Source organism: Herpailurus yagouaroundi, unplaced genomic scaffold (assembly GCF_014898765.1).
Source record: "Herpailurus yagouaroundi ecotype Mexico unplaced genomic scaffold, PumYag 196, whole genome shotgun sequence".
Classification (NCBI taxonomy): domain Eukaryota; kingdom Metazoa; phylum Chordata; class Mammalia; order Carnivora; family Felidae; genus Herpailurus; species Herpailurus yagouaroundi.
In genome coordinates this window covers 10026127-10053531 of record NW_024412427.1, presented here as the reverse complement: position 1 = coordinate 10053531, position 27405 = coordinate 10026127, and the positions used below count along the sequence as shown (strand labels likewise).

The 27405-nt window shown below is 39.9% G+C and overlaps 1 protein-coding gene and 1 pseudogene across 7 annotated transcripts in view; one reads left to right on the top strand and one right to left on the bottom strand.

The window, feature by feature from the left end:
• The window catches only part of PHF20 (PHD finger protein 20), a 176044-nt gene that overhangs the window by 84647 nt on the left and 63992 nt on the right, over positions 1-27405 (top strand). For 5 of the 7 annotated variants that reach the window (XM_040447178.1, XM_040447179.1, XM_040447181.1 and 2 more), the window contains exons 5-9: positions 8309-8388; positions 12470-12857; positions 17032-17145; positions 18275-18463; positions 18990-19169. In XM_040447178.1, the coding sequence (XP_040303112.1) occupies positions 8309-8388; positions 12470-12857; positions 17032-17145; positions 18275-18463; positions 18990-19169 (951 nt within the window). The remainder of the gene's footprint in view (positions 1-8308; positions 8389-12469; positions 12858-17031; positions 17146-18274; positions 18464-18989; positions 19170-27405) is intronic. The other 2 variants (XM_040447182.1, XM_040447183.1) reach the window with 1 other exon arrangement.
• On the bottom strand, positions 10216-11419 carry LOC121012026 (transmembrane protein 256-like; annotated as a pseudogene).

Here is a 27405-nt window from a genome sequence, read left to right as displayed (position 1 = left end):
AAAAAAAAAATTAAAAAAAATTTTTTTTTTAACGTTTATTTATTTTTTTTTTAACGTTTATTTTTTTGGGGACAGAGAGAGACAGAGCATGAACGGGGGAGGGGCAGAGAGAGAGGGAGACACAGAATCGGAAACAGGCTCCAGGCTCTGAGCCGTCAGCACAGAGCCCGACGCGGGGCTCGAACTCCCGGACCGCGAGATCGTGACCTGTGCCGAAGTCGGCCGCTCAACCGACTGAGCCACCCAGGCGCCCCATAATTTATTCATTTTTTATAATTTACATCGAAGTTAGCACACGGTGCAACAATGATTTCAGGAGTAGATTCCTTAAGCCCCTTACCCATTTAGCCCATCACTCTCCCACAACCCCTCCGGCAACCCTCTGTTCTCTATATTTAAGAGTCTCTTATGTTTTGTCCCCTCCCCCCGCCCCCCCCCCCCGTTTTTATATTACTTTTGCTTCCCTTATGTGCATCTGTTTTATCCTAAAGTCCTCATATGAGTGAAGTCTTATGATATCTGTCTTCCTCTGACTAATTTCGCTTGGCATAATACCCTCTAGTTTTTCTAAATTTCTTTTATAAGTTTGTGTTCAAAATAGAATCCTGTTATTATTTTTCATATGTATCACTTTAAAAATGTATTTTAAAGGAGAGCTCACATGTTATTAAACTGCTTTTTAGTAAAGGACAGTTTACTTTTTAAGCCTTATTTTCAAGATTAAAAATTTTTTCTGCTCTTACTACATTTAAATCATATGATAGAAATTAGGTGTTCTATGTGTACATAGATGTGTTCCTGAAGGTCTATTAGGTTGATTTATGCTGATCAATTGAGTGTATTCCCCCTGAATAATATCCATTGGAGGTGTGCTCCCTTGGGGAAATGGCTGTCCCTTAGATCACATAAAAGTTGTGAGTAGTAACATGGGTAACTCTGTATATAAAGGAGGTTGTAGAAAGGAAGCAACGTTTGTCTTTTGATCCAGTGATGTCCCAGAGACACATGGAGCACAGAAATGGGGCCAAGGGGGTTGGATGAGGGAGTATCAAAGGAGAAAAGGCAGATTGAAGAAGAACGGTTTGGGGAGCCCGGGAGCAGTCTCTTAGAGGGGTAGGATGGGGTCTTGGTGGAAGGAGGCTGTTTGCATCTATGCAGATCCTAGAGCTGGGCATCATGGATTTAAAAAAAGAAAAAAAGAGAAAAGACCTAGTTCAAGGCTGCATGAAGTGGGTGTTGATATAGAGCAACCAGGAGGAGGCAGTACAGGAATAGAATGGTGCAGATAAATCATGAGGGGAGCGGGGAAGGACCCCTGTCTGTAGTTACTGTTGTTTTTGTTTTTTTATGTGTGGATGAGTCTGGAATATTTTGAAATAATCATTTAAGGACTAAAACTCATTTGCCACATTATTAGGCATAGTTAAGATTTTTAAATGTCTCTTAAACTCTTTTGAACTGGGGCAACCAGAGCTTTGCAGGTTGTTTTAAAAAATATTTTCTGTTTATTTCCTCTATGTGCTAAAATTATAGGAGGGGGAGTCTTCAGATAATGATTGTCCCTAAAATAGCCATTTGCCACCCTAATAATATTGGTTCTGTAAGCTCTGAATTCTGTCCAGTAAATTTTAGTTATTTGAAAGACATTGAAAATGAGTGGAGGGGCACCTGGGTGGCTCAGTTGGTTAAGTGTCCAACTTTGGCTCAGGTCATGATCTCCTGATTTGTGAGTTTGAGCCCTGAATGGGGCTCTCTGTTGTCAGCACAGTGCCTACTTCGGATCCTGTTTTGGATCCTCTGTCTCCCTCTCTCTCTGCCCCTCCACTGCTGGTTCGTGTTCTCTCTCTCTCTCTCTCTCTCTCTCAAAATAATAAACTTGAAAGAAAAAAAATGAGTGGAGATTTCTGCCAGAACCAGTTTTTCCTGGAGTTCTTTGGTCTGAAGTCCTTACTGGTTCTTGAGGCTAATTGGAAGGGAGAGGAGAGGAAGGTCACAGGGCAGGGGAAATCCTGAAAGGTAGTGGAATCGGCTGGGTGGTATTATGGTCACATTGTGGATTGTGAAGGAAAGCTAGCCTTTGTGGGAGTTCAGATCTGTGCCTGATTTTGAAGAGATAATGACTCTTTGGTACTGCCTTTGGGTTAGATTTTATCCATGGGAGCTGGTGGGCAGTTTCTAGTTCAGTGTGACTGTAGTCCTTGCAGGATGTGGGGAGGACAATGCTGGACTCTTTTTTCATTCTTTCCCTGGTATTTTCTGCTTGCTCTGCCTCATTTCCATCTGCAGCAGAGGCTATCACAGTTTCATGGCTCTGTGAGGAGGAGCTCTGCTGGCAAGGTGCCCCCTTTATTGCCTGTAAAAGTCATTTTGTCTTGTTGGTGCTGCTAGAAGCTGGGCATATAGTGAAATCACACCTTGTAGATTCATCTTTGGGAGGTTTGGTCTCATTTTCTTGCCACTCTCAACCTCCTTGGTGGTTTTCCTGAGGCTGAGCATTGAGGTTGCTGGCATTGGGAGTCTGGTGTGAAACACAACTAAATGGTAACTTTAGAGTTTTTTTTTTTTTTTTTTTAACGTTTATTTTATTTTTGGGACAGAGAGAGACAGAGCATGAACGGGGGAGGGGCAGAGAGAGAGGGAGACACAGAATCGGAGACAGGCTCCAGGCTCCGAGCCATCAGCCCAGAGCCTGACGCAGGGCTCGAACTCACGGACCGCGAGATCGTGACCTGGCTGAAGTCGGACGCTTAACCGACTGCGCCACCCAGGCACCCCAACTTTAGAGTTTCTTAAGGGAGTTATTTAGCACTTGGAAACTGGGGAGGGCAGTGCAGTGTTATTTAGCCCTTTTCACCTGGAATAGTTCTTTGGCAGTGGTAATTAAGCATCATTTCATGTGAAGGTAGCCACACCTGGTTAGCTTTGTTAGCCCCTTTGTCTGTGTTTGGAGTAAAGGACAGGATTCTGCTTCCAGGGAATCTTTGTTCAGAAGCCATCTCTGGTGAGTTGACCTCAGCTCTTTGCTGCGGCTGCTCAGCTTCCCTTTTTCACACTGGGTATGGCAGAGCCACAAGTGTCATGGCTTTGTGTCCCCATCATGGACTAAGACCACGCTGCTCTGCAAGGCGTTCTCTGGGAGAAACTGAAAGTAGGTTTGCATTTACAACAAAATGAGGAATTGTTCCTTCCTGTTGATCTGTGGTTCTTTAACTTGAGTGAACAGGCAAATCAGGTCCCTCTTCCTTAAAATTATACGTATTCTTAGGTTATGTGTTCTCTGTTCCCTCAGTTCAGTCTTTGGTCTAGTGCCTGAAGTCTGCATTTGTAAGAGGAGATTCTTTGGAAATGCTTTTATTTCTAGAGTCTCTTGTTGGAGCAGTTACTATTTTTTGTCTTCATGCTGTAACTGATCCTATATTTGAAATGTGGGGATGTTGGGACTGTGTGAAGAGCTTTGCACAGAGATAAAAGGAAGATTTAGGCCCACACACGCAGGTGCTAGCTTGGCTCTTACCTTCTAAGTGGGGAAGGGGTTGGTGCTTCCCTTTTATTTATTTATTTAAAAAAAAATTTTTTTTTCAACGTTTATTTATTTTTGGGACAGAGAGAGACAGAGCATGAACAGGGGAGGGGCAGAGAGAGAGGGAGACACAGAATCGGAAACAGGCTCCAGGCTCTGAGCCATCAGCCCAGAGCCTGACGCGGGGCTCGAACTCACGGACCGCGAGATCGTGACCTGGCTGAAATCGGACGCTTAACCGACTGCGCCACCCAGGTGCCCCGGTGCTTCCCTTTTAAAGTGATTGGTGGAGGGGCGCCTGGGTGGCTCAGTCGGTTGGGCGACCGACTTCAGCTCAGGTCACGATCTCACGGTCCGTGAGTTCAAGCCCCGCGTCGGGCTCTGGGCTGACGGCTCAGAGCCTGGAGCCTGTTTCGGATTCTGTGTCTCCCTCTCTCTGACCCTCCCTCCCCCGTTCATGCTGTCTCTCTCTGTCCCAAAAATAAATAAACGTTAAAAAAAAAAAAAGTGATTGGTGGATAGTAGTAATTGGAACCACTTATTGATCCCTTGCTCTGTAAGGGTTACTTTGCTAAGCAGTTTCCATATCTGATCTGATTTAGTAGTATTCAGACAGACATGGAAAGGTTGTTGCCATCAACCCTATCATTTTACAGATGAGCAGCTAAGCTAACAGCAGAAGCTGCTTGAGGTTACAGAGCAGGTACATAAATGACAGATCTGCAACCTGGATGTAGGTCCAAAGTTCCTGAACTGCAGTTCCTAAAGTCCTAGACTGTCTCTCTGAGGCAGAGTTTTCCTAAAATGGCAAAAGTTGTCAGGGGCAGGTGTTTATTGAGAGCGTGTACACACATGCCTGATACGATGGTAGGGTGGGTGTAGATGGTCAGTATTTTCTGGAGCATGGTGGTATCTTGAGGGCCCTGACTAGGACTCTGGATCTGGTCCCAGTCCCTGCTCCTTGATTACTGGCAGTTTACTACCCTTTCTCTGGACGCTTGTGCAGTTAGAACTCAAAGAAGGAATTGGAACAGATGAGCATTTTTAGAAACTGTTGGCTACAGAACCTAAGCCCATTATGTAAAATTGGCTAAGAAGAAACGATGGGGGAGGGGAAGATATACTTGCAAACTTGTGTGTATTTCTCTGCCCACCCCAGAAGGCACATCTGTGAGCACATCAGGACTTTGAGAATCCATGTTTGAAAACTTTGAGTTTCCTATCCTTGGCATTCTGGAATTCTCTGACTCTCGGAGAATGAGTGGGATAGAGAAAAGGCCTTCAAGTCATAGTTACGGTAGATTTCAAGAGCAACAGAAGTCTATCCAGAGTCACTTGTGCCATCCCGTTTCCTTGGCCCTAGAGAAGATCAGTTTGCTATGCATCTCTAGTTTTTTTTCTTACATCCCTTCTGTACTTAACCGACTGCTATAAGGTTGTCCAGTATACTGAGTTTTTAACCCCCAGAGGCCCATGTTTATTTATTTATTTTGAGGGGGAGAGAGAGGGGGGGAGAGAGAGAGAGCTCGAGGCATGAGTGGGTAGGGGCAGAGAGAGAGAGAGAGAGAGAGAGGGAGAGAATCCCAAGCAGGCTCCGTACTGTCAGTGTGGCCCAGCTTGGGGCTCGAACTCACTAACTATGAGATCATGACCTGAGCCGAAATCAAGAGTTGGACGCTTAACTGACTGAGCAACCTAGGTGCCCCAGGACAGGGGCTTCTTAAAGGAGACTGAAGCAGGGGGATGCACTTATTTTTTCTGTAATTTACATGTTATTTGTTAGATATTATTTGTGGCTGTGGGAGAACTCTATTGTCAGCCACCCGCGGGAGGATTCCAGGGGAAGACATTCTTTTAGTTGTACAGGAACCGTTAAAGTAGATTTGGGGCCTCTCTCCAGAAGTGGGCCTAGGCCACTATGGTCTATGGGATGTATTGTTCTTTTCCTTCTGATTTATTGAAGCCCAGGTTAGGCTGTGTACATGATCAAGGAAACAAGTTTTGAGATGATCCCTTGTAGTTCTTTGGAAATAAAAAGGGTCAGGGCCAGGATATTGCTGTCTAAGTAAGGATGGTGATCCATGAGTACCTTACCATAGTGCAAGTCATTTCAGAGTGGTCATTGATGCTCTGGGTCGGTATTTTGGACTAAAGGCTGAGGGGCTTGGGAAATAGGCAGTTTGGGGTGGTGGAAGAAGAATTGGTCAGAGGTCAGCAGAGAGGCTTAGGTGTTTGTTGTTGTTGTTATTGTTTTTAGAGAGGCTTAGGTTCTAATCCTACCTCTATTTAGCTCTGTTTTAGCTCTTTTTGGAACTCAGTGCACACCTCTTCATTTAAGGCCTCCTTTTTGAGCCTGCCATCAAGAGTAAGCTTCAGAATTGACCTCAAATAGCTGAAAATGTTGGACTGTTGGGTAACATTACTAAATGTTATCCTTCTGGATGTTTGAAATGTCTGTAAAAATGGACAGTTTTCATTTTGATGTAATTGGTGCTTTCTTGGTAAGATAGATGAAGGGGTGTAGGCTTGGGTGGCTTGTTGGCATACTTGATCTTTTAAGATTTCATGAGAGGTGGGTTCTTAATGCCCCCATCCCCAGGCTGGCCAGAACTGTGTCATGGTTGCTTGGAAAGGGTATGTTTAGAGTCCATAGCATTACTTAGCATTGCTTCTTGGCTTGCCAGTGCTCTCACAGTAGAGGCAGGAAGACAGGATCCCAGGCCTTTGTTGTAAGAACTCATCAATCATTGGTGAGCTGTCTTATGTAGAATCCTTTAACCAACCCAGCATAACGATATATCCTTGTATCTAGTTTTCTAGCCACTTTGTTCTGTTTGGTGACACTTGTGACAAATAATCAACTTTATTTTGTAATTACTGGGAATACAGTTTAGTACGTAATTACTAATTGTCTATAGCAGTGGTTCTCAGACTTTAGTGTGTACCAGAATTACCAGAGACACTTGTTAAAATTTATTTCTGTGACGCACTCTCAGAGTTTTTGATTCAGTTTATCAAGTGTGGTGCTGGTAACTTACATTTCTAACAAGTTCTCAAGAGTTGCTGGTATTCCTGGTCTGGGCACCATACTTTGAGAAGCCCTGGTCTACAGTTAACCAGGTATTGTGTGAGAGAGACTGGTGTGGGATGTGGTCCCTGGCCTTGGAGAGCCTGCCTTTGATTTGGGATCTGCCTTCTACATGAAGGTAGGCCTAAGTTGAGACTCTGCAGGCAAGGGGACAAAATGAGTCTTTGAGAAGTTCAGAGCAGGGAAAAGTCTCTCTTAAGTAGGAAGTCAGGAAGCTTTTACAGAACATATTGTGGTCATATGAACTGAGCACATTCCAGGCAGAAAATACTTTCATAAAGATGTGGAGGTGAAAATATCACAAGGCAGTTTCATTGGGTGGCAAGTAGCTCATTACTTTGAGTTGGTGGTTTTTTTGTATGGTGGTAATGAGAAACAAAGTTTGGAAAATAATTGGGCTCAGATTGCATTGGACTTTGAACACTACAGAATGAGGCTTTCATTAGAGGTGGCTAGCCATTGACAGGGCCCTGTTTAGGACTGGAGGAGAGGTGGGGTGGGGTGGAGAGAGAATGTGTAAGAAGAAAGTAACTAGCCAGAAGGTCTTAGACTTCCTTGTTGCATTCTTTTGCTCCCAGCCCTTGGGATTCCCCCCCCCCCCCCTTCCTGTTTGGTGGGAAATTGATCCTGAAAGCTGACTGGTCATGTCTACTGGTAGTAAACCATTACATGATTACCAGAAGTTCACCGATAATCTTGACAAGGTTAACGGATTATTTTTTTTTTTATCTCTGGGACAAAAAAAAAGGGGGGGGGAGGTGGGTTCTAAGATGTAAAAGTTTGAAAATGTTGGTTTGAGTGCAACTAATGAGAAGTTTTGTATTATAGTTGGATGCCTCATTTGGGGAGAAGATTATTTGGATTTTCAGCTTCAGTCTTATAGCAGTGATTTTTGTTAGATTTTTTTTTTTTCCTAATGGAATAACTGACAATGTAGTGGCCCCATTAAGTGTTTTGGCCAAGTCTCTATTTTTAAATATTGTAACATGAAGGTCATTCATATAGATTATGAGATTAATGTGACCTCCAAAAACATGATACGTTTAGTTAGCAGTCATGTTTCTTTTGAAGTTTAACAGTTACTACCACTCTGAAGCCTAGAACATATTGATAAAAATTAATAATTCACCAAACAATAAATAAATCTGCATTTTCCTCACATTCTTAATTGTTTTATTGCTCTTTGTTCTTGGCCTAAATTCAGTGCATTTTTTTTCTTTTAATGAAACATCATAAAAATGAGCTGTTTTTTTCCTTAAGTTTATTTATTTTGAGAAAGAGAGAGAGAGAGAGAACATGAGCAGAGAGGGAGGGGCAGAGAGAGAGAATCCCTAAGCAGGCTCTGGTCAGTGTGGAGCCCAATGTGAGGCTCAAACCAACGAACTGAGAGATCATGACCTGAACCAAAACCAAGAGTCAGGATGCCCAACCAACTGAGCCACCCAGCCATCCTGAAAATGAGCTGTTTTTGATGGATTTTGATTTGTATAGATTAAGAGAAAACTTACTATGTAATGTTAACTAAGAAATGAAGGCATGCATATTAGTTATTATCTTGGACATAAATAAGACTGATTCCTAATATTGTAATTCTCATACATTTATTGTTGTGGTTGGAGCTCCCTTGTATTTATGCTTTGAAAAGTTTTGTTGCTTTCATGAAACTGCAACTTAAATCATGATATCTCCTTGAATTTTAGGTACTTACACTGTGAAATTTTATGATGGAGTAGTTCAGACTGTCAAACATATTCATGTCAAAGCTTTTTCCAAAGATCAGGTGAGAAATGTGGTTTTGTGCTTTGTGGTATGAATAATACTGACATTGTAATTTTGTTTCTCAAATAAAGGCATTATATTTGTTTATGATGGCAAAGTCTTTATTTCCTTTACCTGACACAATTTCACTAGAAAGCAATATGCAGGTTTTCGGAAATTGTTAATATTTTTCCCTCTCTGCCATTTCCTGTTATCTGTTTGCCTCATCTTTTCTCAAAAGTGTCTCCTTATTACTCTTTTTTTTTCTCTCTCCCTGTGCCCTGTCCCCAGAGCTGTTACTCATCATAGGGAACGTGCTGAAATGCTTGAGGAAACCTAGAGTGTATTTTCTCCTCATCTAACTTAGTCCCTTCAGCTCAGGATCATGACTTGGTGGTTTCAAAACTGCAGTTTGGTGTGTATTTGGCAATCATTTGTGCTACATGTGCCTGGTTTGAAAATTTTGTTTCCTTTTGTCCTGGTCACCATGCACGTGTTTGCTTGAGCATGGGACAAGAGTTTTGATACTAGAAATGTGGTCCATCTAGACATGACCATCTAGAAATTGTTGCCTACTCTTTTCATTTTTCCCCTTTAGTCTTTTTTTCATGTTTATGCCCTAATGAAATAGTTGAGGGGAAAGCAAGATCAAAATTTGGATATTAATGTTTTAACAATTCTGATCATTAATAATTGTTACTCACCTCTTTGGTAGTTTTTGATGTGACAGTATTTGGTGATGCTGGGACCTGTCTTTTCTTATGATCAAATGCTTATCACAAGTTTTACTAAATTCTTCTGTACCTATATTTAACATTTTCAAAGGATTATGATACTTGGTATCTTTAAAGGTAGCCTTAAGAATGTTTTTGCCTTTTGCTGGTTTTCCTTTTCAGAAAATTGAAACAGTTATAAAGCTTTAGCCTTGAAGAGGTTTTTTCTCTTCCATCGTTTGCTGCTTAGGCATCTAAGGAAGTGCTATATAGTACACTAAAATCGAATTTTGTGTGGTGCTTGGATGGCTCAGTCAGAGCATGTGACTCTTGATCACAGGGTTGTGAATTTGAGCCCCATGTGTGGCGTAGAGTTTCTTTAAAATTTAAAAAGTGATTTTGGCCTTAAATTTGGCAACTTTTTTTAGTTTAAAAGTTTTTATTTATTTCTTTTGAGAGAGACAGACAGTGAGTGGGGGAGGGACAGAGAGAGAGAAAGAGAATCCCAAGCAAGCTCCGCGCTGTCAGCACAGAGCCTGATGCAGGGCGCGAACTCATCAAACCGTGAGATCATAACCTGAGCTCAAAACAAGAGTTGGCTGGACTCTTAACCAACTGAGCCACCCAGGCGCCCCTTCGGCAGTTTTTGTGTTGAGTTTGTGGAGTAAGTTAATAATAGAGGACCGTATTAAGAATTTGTTCAGAATTGTCAGATTGTACACAGAATCTCCCCAAATGGAAATGTAGGGCTCCAGATAACAAACATTCAACTGTTTACTTTGCTGTACTCAATAAATTGATTGATAGCACTTGGGATGCTTTGGGTTGGAGATGAGCACCTTACCCACTGTGGGTTTGTGGGTGCTTCATTTCCCGATTCCCAGCTGTCCCCGAGTGTCTCACTTCATCTCAGACCTGGTGGGTAGTCAGGTGCAGGCCCATGGCTCCTGCTTGTATTTGTTTTTTCAACGAGGGCATCATATTTGGTTAAAAGACTTCTCAGGTCTCTTCAGCCCTAAGAATCTAGGGTTCCATAAGGCTATATACAGAGCTTAACTTTCAATTTGCCTTTCTCTTTTAATCCTCTCCCTGCTCCAACTCTCAAAAAAGTACCCAGAAATTAAATACAAGGAAGCTCAAAGAGCTAAGGCAAGCCAGCCCAAGATTATCAGGCTCCCTCCCATAGGGACCAAAGTCTGGACGCTGGGGTTTCTACTCACAACCTGGTATTAAAAGCTGGTACAGAATAAGGTGGTTTCAAAGGCTAGCAGTAACTTGGCTCCAAGGGCCTTTCTGCAGTGGAGCACACCTAACAGGGCCAGGCTGGGTAAGAAGCGGTGTTTGTTGGCCTTGTTAAAAAGCTTCTTCCCTTAGGCATCTGGAAACTGAGTGCCCTGCACCCTCATAGGAGACCAGCCCTAAGGCCCTAGCTTCAGACAAGGCACCCAAGCGTTGGAGAGCAGCCCCTGGCCTGCAGCCATGGCAGTGGATGGTTATGTACCTCCAAAGCTTAACTCATTAAAAGTATCTGTCACAGACAATTTCTAAAGGTATTTTCATATATCACTAGAATAGATTGAGGTTTTTTTCTGTATGACCATACTGTTCTAAATGTTTTGATAATTTATATATTAGGGATATTTATCTTTTTTGAAGTTATAACAATGACACATTAACTGTAGAAAATTTGGAAACTATAGAAAAGCACAATGGAAGTAAAAATGATGTAATTCTATTATCTAAATACAATTGCTCTTAACAGATTGGCATATATCCTTCTGTGTTTTTTGTAAATATTAATATATATTTTCAAAATTGGGGTCATATGGTTATATTAGTATTCTATATCTTGCTCTTTTTTTAATATGGGGGTTATATCTTGCTCTTTTAACAAAATAACATTTTCTTAAGTTCTTAATAGTATATGATAATATGGCTTTTCCTGGGTATTTAGTATTGTGTAATATATATATATATAACTCTGCTTTGTGTAATTAATTCCCTAATGGTCATTTATAAGGATATTTGTAAATTTGAATATATAAGTCTGATTATTCTGTCAGAAAATTTCATTTCTAGGAATTCATTCTAGTTCTAATTCTTTGACACAGATTGCCAGCATGCTGCCCCTCCCCCTAAGGTGGTTGTCATTTATGATTCTGCCAGCAGTTACTGAGGAGTGCTTGCTCTTAAACCTGACTGCTTTCAGAAAATTTTGGGGATCTGAAAAATTTTCTTCCAGGGTCTAACCTTGTTTATTATTTATCCTTATGGGACAAATTAAACTTTCACTTACTGAATATTTAGGTACTCCTTCCAGCTTTTGTGCAAGATCTGCATGCCTAGTGCGTGCTTGGTGCTGGGGATTCCATACGCACTTGATATGGTGGTCCCTGCTGTTCTCTTGAGGTCTTGGAAGAGAGATACACATACAAATTTAAATAATTTTTATTTTAACGTTTATTTATTTTTGGGACAGAGAGAGACAGAGCATGAACGGGCGAGGGGCAGAGAGAGAGGGAGACACAGAATCGGAAACAGGCTCCAGGCTCTGAGCCATCAGCCCAGAGCCCGACGCGGGGCTCGAACTCACGGACCGCGAGATCGTGACCTGGCTGAAGTCGGACGCTTAACCGACTGCGCCACCCAGGCGCCCCAACAAATTTAATTGTAGTTTTGCAAACTCTAGAGCTTTCAGAGCTGACTTTATTAGGAGCAGTCATATTAGGACACACGATTTTTAGGATGCTTTAAAAAGTCATTTAGGAGGAAAGTAACCAAGTAATACTTCTGTCCAGTGGACAAAAACTCAGTAGCTCAGGAGCACAGTAGGTGATATATTGGCTTGGGCATAGCCTTTACCTGATTAAGGAAGCAAAGACCCTGCTTCTGGGTTAGACAGTCTTTACAGCTTTCCTGTTCAGCTTCCATTTATCAGTTTGTGTTCTTCTCTGCATAGGGCATCAGCATCCACTGGCAAACTGAGCCAGGCCTCTGAAAGGCCCTGGGTCTGTGTAGTCATGCTTGGGACGTGAAGGATGTAGCTTGGAGACATTTTCTTAGAATACCTCTGTCAGAAAGATTGCTTTGCAGAAGAGGTCCCTGGGGTATTTGTCCCTTTAATTATCCAGTGACTTAATCAAAATATAGATCATTCGGTCTCAGAAGGAATTGAACACTTTTTTTTTTTTTTTTTTTTTTAAATTTAGGATTGGTTCTCAAGCCTCAGAGTATGGAAGGGTATTTTCAGTGGTTCTTTCCATTATGTGACATAGCATATGTCCTGTTTTAATTTGTTTGTCTTCATATGTTTGCAAAAAAAAAACCCACCTGATTTTATATTTGCAAGTAATTACAAAGTGTGTTTCATCGCTATTTTGCTCATTTTAGAATATTGTGGGTAATGTTAGGCCTAAAGAAACAGACCACAAAAGTCTTCCATCATCTCCTGATAAACGAGAGAAGTTTAAAGAACAAAGAAAAGCCACTGTCAACGTGAAGAAAGACAAAGAGGACAAAGCCTTAAAGACAGAAAAGCGACCCAAGCAGCCTGATAAAGAAGGAAAGTTAATCTGTTCTGAAAAGGGGAAGGTGTCAGAGAAAGGCCTCCCCAAGAACGAGAAGGAAGATAAGGAGAACATTTCAGAAAATGACAGGGAGTACTCTGGAGATGCTCAAGTGGATAAGAAACCTGAAAATGACATTGTGAAGAGTCCACAAGAAAACTTGAGGGAGCCAAAAAGAAAACGAGGCAGGCCCCCTTCCATAGCTCCTGCTGGTGAGTTTCCCATGTGGGGTCTGCAGTGGCAATGCCAGAGTGTTGTTCTGTGGCCTTTGTGGTTCTCTGTCACTTCCATACTTCAATCCTTAATTTTTGTGCCTGACTTTGAATCGTTCTGTGATCTGCGGAGCAGAATTTAAGGGAGGTGTGTAGCCAGATGAATGTAAGTTGGGACACGTGTCCTTTACTGAGCTTCTGGAGTGGTGTGTAACTGTCCACTAGATGCTTCAGCTTATGTGGTAAAACCAAACAAGCTAAGGCCTTTTGCCTGTGCCTATTCAACTGATCTCAGTTTAAGCAAGCTTAATAGAACCTGGGATTAGGAAATAATAGTTTTCCTGAGAGACATGAAGGAGGAAAGGAGAAGTAAATACATGTGGGCATCAGATAGAGGCAGGGCCAAAGAACACTGGACCTAGGAAGGCATAGGTACATTTTGAAGTTGAGCTCTCTGGAGAGTGATTATTGATTGGACATTTTCACAGTCTAAGTAAAAAGCTGAGTTGGGTACTTGGTAAGAGTTAAGGTTAAAGGTACAGATTTAGGGAAGAATGTATAGTTATTCTAAAAAGTTGAAATTTGGAATTCTTTAGAATAACCAAGAATGAAGCACATCCTGAATTTCTTCCTAGGCCAAACACTCCTTCTGTAGTCAATGCAGTGGCATGAAGAACACTTAGAATGTCTAGACTAAATGCTGGCTGTGATAATCTGGCAGTGGTCTTCAGACATTCTTGCTTGCATATTTCCTACATGAATATTGAAAAATTATGAATCCCCTAGTATGTTTTAGAGGGTATCTGTTTTTATCACAAGTTTAAATAGGTGCAAATGATATATTTAAAATACAAAATAAGACACAAAATGTATTTTCATCATAACTGCACAACTATAGAGTTAGCTCATTCATTGGACAAGTTTAAATAGGTGCAAATGATATATTTAAAATATAAAATATGACATAAAATGTATTTTCATCACAACTGCGCAACTATAGAGTTAGCTTATTCATTGGTCCTGCGTGATGTGGAATGCAAAGCCAGTCCTGTTGATCCAGGCAGCTACATCAGACTTCATTTCTGTGGGAAAAAAAAGTCTGTCTGAATTTACTTCAAATAAATGTATTAATACTCATTCCCAGTAGACAACCTTTTCATATCTGAGTTCTAATTCTAAGATAGGAAATTAGATATAAAAGGATTTCTTCCCAGATGAATGAAGGCACCACCTCCTTCAGTGGATGTTTAACTGAGTTTTGCTCTCAAAAGCTAAAGCATGCTGGCATTGTCCCTAGGCCTAATGATGGCCTAGACCTGTACTGTCCAGTATGGTAGCCACTGGCCACAGGTGGCTATTGAGCACTTGAAATGTGGCTAGTCTGAATTGAGATGTACTGTGAGTGTAAAATATACTCTGGAATTCAAATACTGGGTGCAAAAAAACAAAAGGAATGTAAAATATCTCATTAATCATTTTTTTTTTATGTTAAAATGATGTTTTTGGGTGTGTTGGGTTAAGTAAAATTATAAATTCACTTTTTTTGAACTAAAAAATTGAAAATTACACGTATAGCTTGCATTTATGGCTCTCCTATTTCTATTAGTATGCGTATAAATTCACTACTTCCTCTACAGGGTTCTGGGAGAGAATTAAACCCCACTGCCCAAGGCATCCGTAATGAATTGACATCTCCATGCATTGAGAATGCTACTAGTTATAAACCATCCTTGGGAGAATTGAGAAAATTATCTCTGTGTTCTGTGTTCAGATGAGGAATCCCAGTTGAGAAAGTCTGGAGGTTTTAAACCTCTGGGCAGTGTACCATGTTAAGATGTAGGATGTGTGTTATGCAGGCCTTTTTATTTAAGTAGGAGAAGGGCACTTGTGCAAGAAGAGGTGGAAAATGAGAACTAGTGGAAATCTAATGTGTCCTCATCTCAGCTTAGGAAAGCATGTCTATGAGAAGTGAGTGCTCTGAAACTGATTCCCGTTCAGCTGTTCATGCTCTGGCTTATACCCTCCCGAAAGTATATACTGGGGTGGTTGCACTCAACGTTGCTGACTGCCGCTTTGAAGCCACTTGGCTTCACTCAGATTAAAAAAGGTGGGGAGGCATTCAGTTTATTGCTTTTATTTTGTAAGTGTAAGATCTCATATCAAATAGGATCGATTTGATAGAGAAATGGTGTTTTCCAGGTTTGCCTCAGGCATTTCTCTCCAGTCAGAATCTCTGAAATTGTTAATAGCCTTCCCAGAGGATTCTTATTGTAAGAAGAGTTTGGAAAACACTACTGTTCTATGTAGTCAGCCCTGGATTGTATGTGGTATCAAAGTAAAAATGTTTGTCAAATATGTCCTATGTAGTTCAAATCTCCTTTAAAAATTAATTAGCACAAGTTCATTGACCCAGTGAAGCATTGAGCTCTCTAAATTTTACAGACTTAATTGGAACAGGATCTGAGCTATTTAAGGAGGGTTGTTTGTAGTTGTGTTTAATTTGGAATGTTTGTGATTTCCAAGTTCTAACCACTTGGAACAAAATAATGTTGGCATATTGGGAAGATTGAACACAGGAAGAGCCAAGAAGTTTAGCACACTCTTCAGGTTTGCCTCCTCAGACCTCAGCCCTGTCTCTTGTTCGGTTTTTCGACACGGCCAATCTGAAGCTACTGGTCTTCAAGGAGTCTTCTTCTCGCCCCCCCCCCCCCCCCCACTCCCCTTACTCCTTTTCCCTTTCTTCTTTTCTCCTTTCAGCCTTCATCAGACACTGAGCCCCGCCCTTCCCCCCCCCTCCCCCCCCCTATCTCGAAATTCCCCACAAGCTTCCTGGTTTCATTTATTTTTGTTTTTTCTTCTGCCTGTTTTGGATTCTCATCTTTTGTGATTGGGGAGAGCTTCTTAAGTGTTGGGTTTAAAAATAAAGAGTGAGTACTATCCAAGGGTTTAGAGTCTGCACTGCTAAATTGTGTCAGAGCTGGATTTGTTGGGGATCAGCAGCCTTGCCTGGAACACTCACTATCAAATAGCGTAGTCTCCTGAGATTTTTCTGGAATTGTTTTTAAGAGGTTATAAATGTTGACATTCTTTTTGGTCCCTCACAACTAGGACCAATGCCAACCTAACTAATTTAGCAAGTAGAGATTGAAAACAATACTCAGGCTATAGTCCCAGGTATACATCTTAGGAATTAGCCTGCTTGGTGAATTTCCTGAGTATTGGATAAATCAAGTTTTGTTTTATTTTAATGTTTATTTATTCTTGAGAGAGTGCAAGGGGGGGGGGAGGGGCAGATAGAGGGGGACAGAGGATCCAAAATGGGCACTGTGCTAACGGCAGCGAGCCTGATGTGGGTCTTGAACTCACGAACCATGAGATCATGACCTGAGCCAAAGTTGGATGTTCAACTGACTGAGCCATCCAGGTGCCAGAGATAAGTCAAGTTTTGGTGAGGAGATTTGATGGTGGTAAAAATGACTTTTTTATTGCCCTTGCACTGTCATTTTTTTTTATTTTTAATTTTTTTAACGTTTATTTATTTTTGAGACAGAGAGGGATAGAACATGAACAGGGGAAGGGCAGAGAGAGAGGGAGACACAGAATCTGAAACAGGCTCCAGGCTCTGAGCAGTCAGCACAGAGCCTGACGTGGGGCTCGAACTCACGGACTGTGAGATCATGACCTGAGCCGAAGTCGGATGCTTAACCGACCGAGCCACCCAGGTGCCCCTGCACTGTCATGTTTTAAAGTAGTCATGTTGGGGTGTAGGGTTTTAAAGAGAGGATTTTAGGAGAGAAGTGTATGTAGAGCTGAGTCATAGGAGAAACCAAAAAAAGAGATGAAGGAAGGGGCGTTTGGCTGGCTCAGTCGGTGGAGCATGCGACTCTTGATTTCGGGGCCTTGTGTTTGAACCCCACACTGGGTGTAGAGATTACTTAAATGAAGAAATAAATCTTTAAAAAAGAGAAAGATGAAGGATGTCAGTCTACAGGTATCAGCATCTCATGTTAAGGAAGTAGTGTCTTACCCATTACACTTTTGTTTTTTTATTAGCCCTTTGAGGGTCTGTTTATTATGTGAGTGTGTGTGTGCATGTGTTTTATTTATATATAATCATAAGGACTGAGCACTAAGAAATTGCATAATTTTTTTGTGTGTTTTATATACACTGTAGCTGTGGATTCAAACTCTCAAACTTTGCAACCAATAACATTGGAATTGAGAAGACGGAAAATATCAAAAGGAAGTGACGTCCCATTAAAACGTTCTCGGCTTGACAAAAATTCATGTGAGTCTCCAGTTTGTGTATGTGCGGCTAGAACTTGATGTTGATTGGGTTAGTTTCCCCTGTACTCCTGTTGTTTCCTATTTTCAATATATAGACTCTAATTCTGTTTTTGATCACAGGAGCTGATGTGGATGATTTGGGTTGGATCAGAAGGAGTTTTGCTTGAAGAAAAATAAATCCCAAAGCACAAACTATATTAATGTTGGGCTTAGTGGTGTCATCTTCATGCCCATAAACTACATTTCCATTGGAAATTTAATGGTTTAGGAAGGGACGGATTTCATATGCTAAGTGAAACTTTAAAAATGCTATTTATGGGGCACCTGAGTGGCTCTGTTGGTTAAACATCCTACCTCGGCTCAGGTCATGATCTCGTGGTTCGTGAGTTTGAGCCCCATATTGGACTGTCTTGTCAGCATGGAGCCCACTTCAGATCCTCTGTACCCCTCTCTCTCTGCCCCTCCCCTTTACATGCATGCTGTCTCTTTCTCAAAAATAAACATTAAAAAATCTTATTTATTGATTAAAAAGTGCTTTGGCTCTGAAAAGGATTTGTAATGGTTCTAAGGCTTTATAAACTTTATTGACTTTGAAAATTAGTACACAAACTTTTAAGTTGGGATGCCCTAAAATAGAACTTAGTTGTCAAGATAGGGTGTGACCTTGGGGCACCTGGGTGGCTTAGTTGGTTAAGCATCCGACTTCAGCTCAGGTCATGATCTCACAGTTCGTGAGTTCAAGCCCTGCATCGGACTCTGTGCTGACAGCTCAGAGCCTGGAGCCTGCTTCAGATTCTGTGTCTCCCTCTCTCTCTGCCCATCCCCAGCTTGTGCTGTGTCTCTTGAAAATAAATAAATGCTAAAAAAAAAAATTGAAAAAAAAAGGATTAAAAGATAGGGCGTGATCTCAAAACAAATTTTCAAACCATGAACAAGGATAATTCTATCCTGGCAGAGAGACTGTGCCTTTACTTAAAACTACAAATTAAGAAAGGATATTTCCTTTTATTACTGGCCTAATATTTCAGAAGTCTCTTTAAGCCCTTTTAGGGGTAACCAGCCCAGAAATTTGGAATAGCAGAGTTATTTCTTCTTGGGTTCTTGACTATGCCTCTCTTAATGGTTTATAGCCCAGGAAAAGTCAAAAACCTACTCGGAAACCACTGACAAAGACTTATCGAGGAGACGGTCCTCCAGGCTGTCCACTAATGGGACGCATGAAATCCTAGATCCTGACTTGGTTGTATCAGATTTGGTTGATACGGTTAATACTGATCCTTTGCAAAACACATCATCCATTAACAAGGAATCTGAAGAAGGTGAGTCAGAATCTGTTCTGGAATTGTCTTACCAGCTTGCCTGTCTAGGAGAACCCATCTAAATCATTGTATACTACCTTCCACAAGTTTTAGATGGTGTTGAAATCAAATTTTTGAATGAGTTGCAGTGTTTATTATACTATTCTTCACTGATGATTCAGTAGACGAACTTTCTGTACACGTTTGTGATTGGTTTTGCTTGTATATGTCTGAATGTTTCGTTGGAGGTACAGTGCTTGAAGAGTCCTGTCCCTCTGTCTGTCTTTCTGGTGCTCTCTCTCTTCAGTGCTTCTGCCTTTTTGTTAACACTTCGAGAAAAATATATTCACTTTGGTCTCTTATTAGCCTTTTTCTTTGAGATGCTCACAACTCTGGCTCTATGTACTGGAACCTGTGAATGAATTCTTGTATGCTGCGAGGTGCATGGCTTCCTATCAAAAGTCCCTGGATTTCTTAGTCTGCTGTGGGACTTTTGGTTGATTATATAAATGTGTATGTTCCCTAGGCTTTCTTTTTTTTCTTCTAGGTCAGTTGAAATCTCCTTTGGAAGCTGACCAGGTCTCATCTGCATTGACTTGCCACTCCTTTGGTGATGGATTGGGGGCTGCAGGCTTGGAGTTGAACTGCAAGTCAATGGGAGAAAACAGCATGAAGACAGAATCGGCTTCTCCTCTTGCTGAGTTACAAGAGATTTCTACTGTGGCAGGTTCCTATTTAGTGTTAAGATAATTCTCTTCTCTATATGCTTTTGCTTCTGCTTTGTGAACTAAAAAAAAAGACAAGACTTTTCTAATGATGTTTTTTCACCTTTTATTAATAACCTTTCCTTATTTTAATGCTATATCCTTTTCATTTCTGATATTGCTAATTTGTGTTCCATCTCTTTTGATTAGTATAGTTAGGGATTTATCAATTTTGTTGATAGTTTCAAAGAACCAACCTTTTATCTTAATTTTCTCTATTTGTCTTTTTAAATGGTCATTGATTTCTATTGCGATCTTATTTTCTTCCCTTACATTTTTCTAGAAACTTAGGTCATTGATTTTAGATCTTCTTTTCCAGTATTAACATTTAAAATTACAAACAAAATAAAATTACAAATTTCCCATTAAGCACTACTTTAGCTACATCCTACAGATTTTGATACGTTGTTGTATTTTCAGTTTCTTTCAATTTAAGATATCTTGTGATTTATTTGCTGATAATGGCTTACTTTGAAGCATGTTGTTTCATTTCCTAATATTGGACTTTTTAGAGATACCTTATTGGTACTGATTTCTAATGTAATTCCATTGTAGTCAGAGAACATACTTTGTAGGATTTCAGTCTTCTAATATTTGTTGGGATTTATTTTATGGCCAAGCATATGATCTGTCTTGGTGAATGTTCCATATATATTTGAAAAAAAAAAAATGTGTGTGCTGCCATTTTATATCTGTTCTATCAGTTACCAAGAGAGGGGTGTTAAAAATCTCTAACCATGATTGTGGATTTGTCTATTTCTCCAAAGAATTCTGTCAGTTTTGCTTCATGTATTTTGGAGTTTTGTTATTAGGTGCATATGTATTTATAATTGTTATGTCCTCATGATGAATTGTCCTCTTTGTAATGTGAAATATCATGCTATTTTTGGTAATAATCTTTGACTTAAAGTCTACTTTACCTGCTATTAGTACAGGTACTTTTGCTTTCTGTATGCACGGTGTATCTATTTCTATCACTTTTCTTTCTACGTAACAGTGTCTTTAAATTCAAATTGTGTCTTTTATAGGCGGCATATACCTATTTTGATTTTAACTGCAGTGTGGAGTCTGTTTACATTAAATATGAGTATTGATATTATTGCTTTTAGGTTTACTACCATTTTGCTTTTTGTTTCCTGTTTATCCTGTGTTTTGTTCTTTTCCTCCCTTCCTGTTTTTTTAGGTTAATTGAATTTTTTCAAATTTCATTTTAATTTTTTCTATTAGCTTCTAGGTATACTTCTTAGAATTTGTTTTAGAGGTTAGTGTAGGAATTATGATATATATCCTAAGCTTTTTGCAGTTTACTTTTAATATTGAACCACTTTATCTAAAACGTGTAGTCATTGAATCCTTCCCTCTTTTGTGCTCTGGTTGCCTCTTGGAAGCTGTAAAAGCCACAGAACAGTATTATAATTTTTGCTCTTAATAATTCTGTATTACAAAGGTGATGAAGACACAAGAGTCTTATTTACGCACATATTTACCATTCCCACTTCTTCATATCTTCCTGAAGATTACATTTCAGCCTGAAAACTTTCCTGTACTTTTTTCTTGTAGCGTAGGTTTCCTGGTGACAGATTCTTTTGGTTTTTGTTTATCTGGACATGACTTTATTTAACTTTCATTCTTGAAGGATATTTTCTTCACTGGGTATAGAATTTGGGGTTTACAATTTTGTTTTGTTTTTCTTTTTAAGTACTGTAAAGGTGTTGTTCATGGTCCTCTGGCCTCTGTTGTTTGTTTGTTTCTTTTTCTTTTCTTTTTTTTTTTTTTTTTTTTTTTGAGACAGAGAGAGACAGAGTATGAGCAGGGGAGGGGCAGAGAGAGAGGGAGACACAGAATCTGAAGCAGGCTCCAGTCTCTGAGCTGTCAACACACAGCTCAACGCGGGGCTCAAACTCACAGACTGTGAGATCATGACCTGAGCTGAAGTCGGACGCTTAACCGACTCAGCCACCCAGGTGCCCCTGGCCTCTATTGTTTCTGAAGAGAAGTTAGTAATCATTCATATCATTGTTTCTGTTTGTAATGTGTTATTTTCTTTTTGGTTTCTTTTAAGATTTCTCTCTCTTTGCTTTTTAGCAGTTTGACTATAATATATTTAGCTTTTGTGTTTTTTTTTTAAACCTACTTGAGAGTGAGTTTGAATTTGAAAATTAGTGGTTTTTGTCAAGTTTCAACCATTATTTCTGTGAATATTGTGTCCCATTCTCTCTGTCTTCTTTGGTGATTCACATTATGCTTATGTTAGACCTTTTGATATTGTGCCACAGGTCCTTGGGATTTGTTGATTTTTTCTTTTCTTTTTCACTCTTTTCCTCCTCTTTTTCCCCTCTTTTTCAGATTGAATAATTTCTGTTTTCAAATTCTTTCTTCTCTTGATTCCAATCTGCTCTTAACCCCATCCTGTGAATTTTTTTATTTTTGATGCTTTTTTAGTTCTAGAATTCCCTTTTTTCTCACTAGACTCTCTGCTGAGATCTTGGGAGTCTGTATATTCATTATGAGTGTAGTTTTTATAGTTGCATTAAAGTCCCTGATAATCTACCACCTAGATTATCTTGAAGCTAATCTCCATTGATCTTTCTCTTGACTGTAGGTCACATTTTCCCTTTTCTTCATGTGTCTAATGTTTTGGATTGCATCCTGCACATGGTGTCTGATATGTTGTAGAGCCTGGCTCATGTTATTTCCTCTGAAGAATGCTGATCTCTTTGTTTGAAAGGGCAATTAATTTGGCTGAACTCACATTCCAAATTCTTTTTCTCTGCAGGGGACAGTAGCCGAAACTTTTGCTCAGTTCTTTTAGCTTTAATTGGGCTGCTTGAAACTGTTCATTCAAAGATCAGCCAGAGATTTAGGCAGAGTTTATGTGTAGAAATTGAAGCCACCCTTTTGTGACTCTCTTCTTTTTTAGGACTTTCTCCCTCATTTGCCAGCTGTTGTAGTTGTACTGAAGTTTGCCTTTTGTTTCTTGAACCAGTTAGTCTAAAGATGTCTTACTTGAGTTTTAGCTGCCCAGTGTTACTGACTGGAGCCTGCCTTTAGGTGAAAAGACTTAAGAGATGGGAAAGTTACCTAGTGCCCTTCTCTTATTCCAAATATACAACTCCTGTTTCTGCCTGCTTTTTATTGCTCTTTATTGCCTTTTCATATTTGTTTTTAAATATTTTTTCCAGTTTATAATGGTTGCATGCAAAAGGGATGTTCTAGTATGAGCTATTCTATCATTACTGAAAGATAAAACTTTACGTTATGGTAATAGACAGCTTAGGAAGTTGTACACGTTTATGTCTACACAGAGATTTTTTTTTTTTTTTTTAAAGTAGTGATTGCTTGTTGCATTAATAGCTACTTGGATGTTACATTTCTATAATGTTATGTTTGTGGTAAATGTTCAGAGTCCGGGATGGTGCTGACCATGAATAAATCTTGATCTTTGCCTTTTAAAGTGAAGAACATCTAAACCACTTTTTTGTGTGTATGTGTATTTATTTTTTATTTTCCTTTTAAAAAAGCAGTAAAAAAATAATATATACTGTTCATAAAAATGTCAATATAGAGGTATTAGGAGTTAAAGTGAGAAGTGTCTTCTATCTTGCTCCTTTTCTCCTTGGATAACCCTCTTATTATTAGTTTGTTATTTTTCTAGATCCTTTTCTATATGTTTATAGGTAGGGAGGCAATTAAGATTTTATTATTTAATTTAAATTAAATTTAATTTAGATGTAATTGGGTTAATTCTAGGCTTATTGTTTTCTGACTTATTTTCAGTTTTCTTGAGATCTATCTTTGTAAGTACACTTGTTTCATTCTTTTTAATGATAGAGTAATGGTGTCTTGTAAGAATGTTCCATCATATATTTAGCCATTTCCCTTTTGACAGACATTTAGAGTGTTTCTGAGCAGTTGATATTTCAAACAATGATGGCAATGGTATTCCTTGAACATACATAAATATATATCTGCACTGTATATACACATATATTTTAAATTTATTTTGAGAGAGAGAGAGTGCACAAGTAGGAGAGGGGCAGAGGGAGAAGGAGAGAGAGAATACCATACAGGTTCTGCGTTGCCAGCACAGAGCCCCATCTGAGGCTCGAACTCAGGAATCATGAGAACGTGACCTGAGCCGAAATCAAGAGTTGGATGCCTAACCGACTGAGCCACTGAGGTGCCCCACCTTGAACATGTATTTTTGACCACTTGGTGAATAGCCTTTAATAACTTGCTGTGAGTGTAATTGCTGGGTTTGAGAGAATGTACATTTTCAGTTGCATTAACAAATTACCCTCCAAAGACCATTCTACTTAATTTTTTGACCAAGAGTATGATAGAGTACATTTTCCCTTACATCATTGCTTTCTATGGAAATTATACATCTTTTAAATTTTCTTTATGTTAATATTGGAAATAAGACTTTGTCTTTTAAGCTCTGTGTTTTTTTTAAATGGGAGTAAACAGTTTTTCATGGGTTTATTGAATATTTTAATCTTTTTCTGTAAATTGTCTTTATTGCATTTTATTTGCCCATTTCCTGTTGGGTTGTTTGTTTTTATTATGGATTTGCCAGGTTTCCTTTGTATAGTTTTGATGTTGATATTTTGTCTTTTCTATACATTATTCTTTACATTATACTATAATGTATTCTATACATTATACTTTAATTTCTCTTGGTCATTTGTCTTTTATATATTGTAACTTACAACACTGAAATTAAAAAAAAATTTAAATGTTTATTTATTTTGAAAGAGAGAGAGAACGTGTGTGTGAGCAGGGGAAGGGCAGAGAGACAGGGGGAGAGAGAATCGCAACCAGGCTCTGTGCTGCCAGCGCAGAGCTGGATGTGGGGCTCAGTTTCCTGAACCATGAGATCATGACCTGAGCCAAAATCAAGAGTCAAATGCTTAACCTACTAAGCGACCCAGGTGCCCCTGAAATTAAAATTTTAAATGTACTGTATTTTCCTTCAGTATTTAGAAAAAATAGTTATGATCATAATATGTATATAATAAATATTATTACATATGTATTTTATCATATTAAAAAAAAAAATCACTGGAGCACCTGGGTGGTTCAGTCAGTTAAGCGTCCTACTCTTTTTTTTTTTTTTTAACGTTTATTTATTTTTTGAAGGAGATAGAGAGGAGGGGCAGTGAGAGAGGGAGACAGAATCTGAAGCAGGCTCCAGGCTCTGAGCTGTGAGCACAGAGCCCGATGTGGGGGACTCAAACCCACGGACTGTGAGATCATGACCTGAGCTGAAGTTGGATTCTCAACCGACTGAGCCACCCAGGTGCCCCTACTCTTTATTTATTTATTTATTTATTTATTTATTTATTTATTAAAAAAAAATTTTAATGTTTATTTATTTTTGACAGAGACAGAGCACGAGTGGGGGAGGGGCAGAGAGAGGGAGACACAGAATCCGGAGCAGGTTCCAGGCTCTGAGCTGTCAGCACAGAGCCCGATGCGGGGCTCGAACCCACAGACTGTGAGATCATGACCTGAGCTGAAGGAGGATGCTCAACCTACTGAGCCACCCAGGCGCCCCTTATTTATTTATTTTTGAGAGAGAGAGAGAAAGCACAAGCTGAGGTGGGGCAGAGAGAGAGGGAGACGCAGAATCCAAAGCAGGCTCCAGGCTCTGACCTGTCAGCGCAGAGCCGGACACGGGGCTTGAACTCATAAACTGTGAGATCATGATCTGAGCTGAAGTCGGATGTTTAACCATCTGAGCCACCAGGTGCCCCAAATACCCTACTCTTTTTTCTTTTTCTTTTTTTTTTTTTTAATTTTTTAATGTTTGTTTATTTTTGAGAGAGAGTGAGAGAGAGTGTGAGTGGAAGAGGGGCAGAGAGAGAGGGAGATACAGAATCTGAAGCAGGCTCCAGGGTCTGAACTGTCAGCACAGAGCCCAACACGGGGTTCGAACTCACGAACCACCGCAAGATCATGACCTGAGCCGGAGTCGGACGCTTAACTGACTGAGCCACCCAGGTGCCCTCCAAGCATCTTACTCTTGATCTTGGCTTAGGATCAAACCCTGTGTTAGGCTCTCTGCTGACAGGACAAAGCCTGCTTGTGATTCTCTTTTCCCCTCTCTCTCTGCCCCTCCCCTGCTTGTGCTCTCTCTCTCAAGGTAAATGAATAAAGACATTAAAAAGGTCACTTTAATTATTGCATAAGTCACCGTTTAAAAATTTTTATGAAATAAAAAATGTTTCCTACCCATAGCTCATACCCCAAAGTTCTTGATCAGCATTCATCTTTAAAAAATTCTTCTCTAACGTCTTTTTTTTTTCTTCCCCTCCCCCATGGACTTCTGTTAAGTTTCTCAAAAAAAAAGAAGTTAGAGAGGGAGGGAGCCAAAGCATAAGAGACTCTTAAAAACTGAGAACAACCTGAGGGTTGATGAGGGGTGGGAGGGTGGGGAGGGTGGGTGATGGGTATTGAAGAGGGCATCTTTTGGGATGAGCACTGGGTGTTGTATGGAAACCAATTTGACAATAAATTTCATATTGAAAAAAAATTCTTTATTTTGGGGGCGCATGTTGGTTAAGTGTCCAGCTTTGGTGCAGGTCATGATCTCATGGTTTCTGGGTTTGAGTCCTGCGTTTGGCTCTGTGCTGACAGTGTGGAGCCTGCTTGGGATTCTCTCTTGCTCTCTTTCTGCCCCTGTCCATTCTTTCCCTCCCCTCCATTCTCTTTCTCTCTAAATAAATAAATTTTAAAAATTTGTTTATTTTGTAAAATTTGACTTATCATGAATTGAAATGGGTAGAGGAAGGGAGAAGGGAATTAAGTGTAGGTAAAATTTGGCATTTCCTAGATGTCTGTGAAGGTCTAAGTAATAATGGGGTAGCTCTCTTCTAGACTCAACTGTATCCTGAACTAGGGCAGACTTAATGAGGGGAAGACATGGCCCTTTGGTGAATTTAGCCAGAAATGAGCTGTGGAATCAAATCTCGTGAGTTTTGATTGATGACATGGTTCTGGACCTGGAAAGTGTTCTTTTGGCAAATATAGATGGTCTGTAACCTTCTCCCTTTCCAGTGTGTGGAGAGTATGGGCTCTATAGTTCCCAGAGCAGAGCTTATGTATGTATGAGCCCAGAGGAAGAATGAAGAAGCTTGTGGAGGTTTGCGGGTTGCCCATTGTTCCTTGGAGAAGAATATGCTGAGAAGTTCTTTTAGTGAGAGCCTTGGGGAAATGTTAAATGTTAAATGAAGTGGTCTTCCTGCACTTAGGGCAGAAAAGGTGAGAAGAGATTCTGCAGACATGGGTGTGGAAGCTCCGGTTGCACATCTTTTCTTGCTCAGTTGGAATATCCTGTGAACCTGCTAGATACCAGGCACTGTGCTGACATAAGTAACACTGACACAAGATTAGTATGACTTAGTGCCTGCCTGAAGACCATCTCAACCTGGGAGATACTACATTTAACCTGAATCTCGATGGGTAAATAGTACTGTCCTGTGAGAAATAGATGGGGGCTAGGTATTCCAGCAGAGTAAACAGTATGAGCAAAGGTATAGCCCATTTCCTAGTGTGTTATTTTACTGGAGAGAAGGAGGGTAGTTGAATATTTGGTGATTCTGTATTTTGACGCTACATACTTGTGACTTCATTTAGTTTTAGCTGTCATGAAATCTGTACATCTGTATCCTCATTTGTGTTACACTAAATATGTCTATAATTTATATGTTTAACAATGAATATAAGATTTGAAATTCTTTGCTTTTCTTTAGAAGGGCATATTCCAAATATTAGGAGTAGTATAAATTACAAATAGAAAAATTTTACTTTGTTAAAAGGTGAGTGACGGACGTTTAAATAGTTTTGTTTTTAGTGGGGCTGTTTATAAAACTGACACCACAATGACTGTATGTCTTCAGAATTGCATACTTTTATTTGGATAATTTCAATTGGGGTGGGTCTTGCTGTATTGTACAGGGGTCTTGATAGCATGCCGTGTGGTTAACATAAATGTTATAGCAGAGGAGCTTTCGGAAAATAGTAAAGTGAGAGTACTCACATATTCACTCCTGGCTCATCCATGGTGCCTTTAGGTTGGTCTTTTGTCCTGCTGGGTCCAGAGTGTTATGCTTCAGCCTTGTGGGCTCTTGGGTGTAAGCGATCTCCCTTTTCTGGCCGAGCCTTCTGTCAGTGGCAGGGCTTCTCTCCCCACAA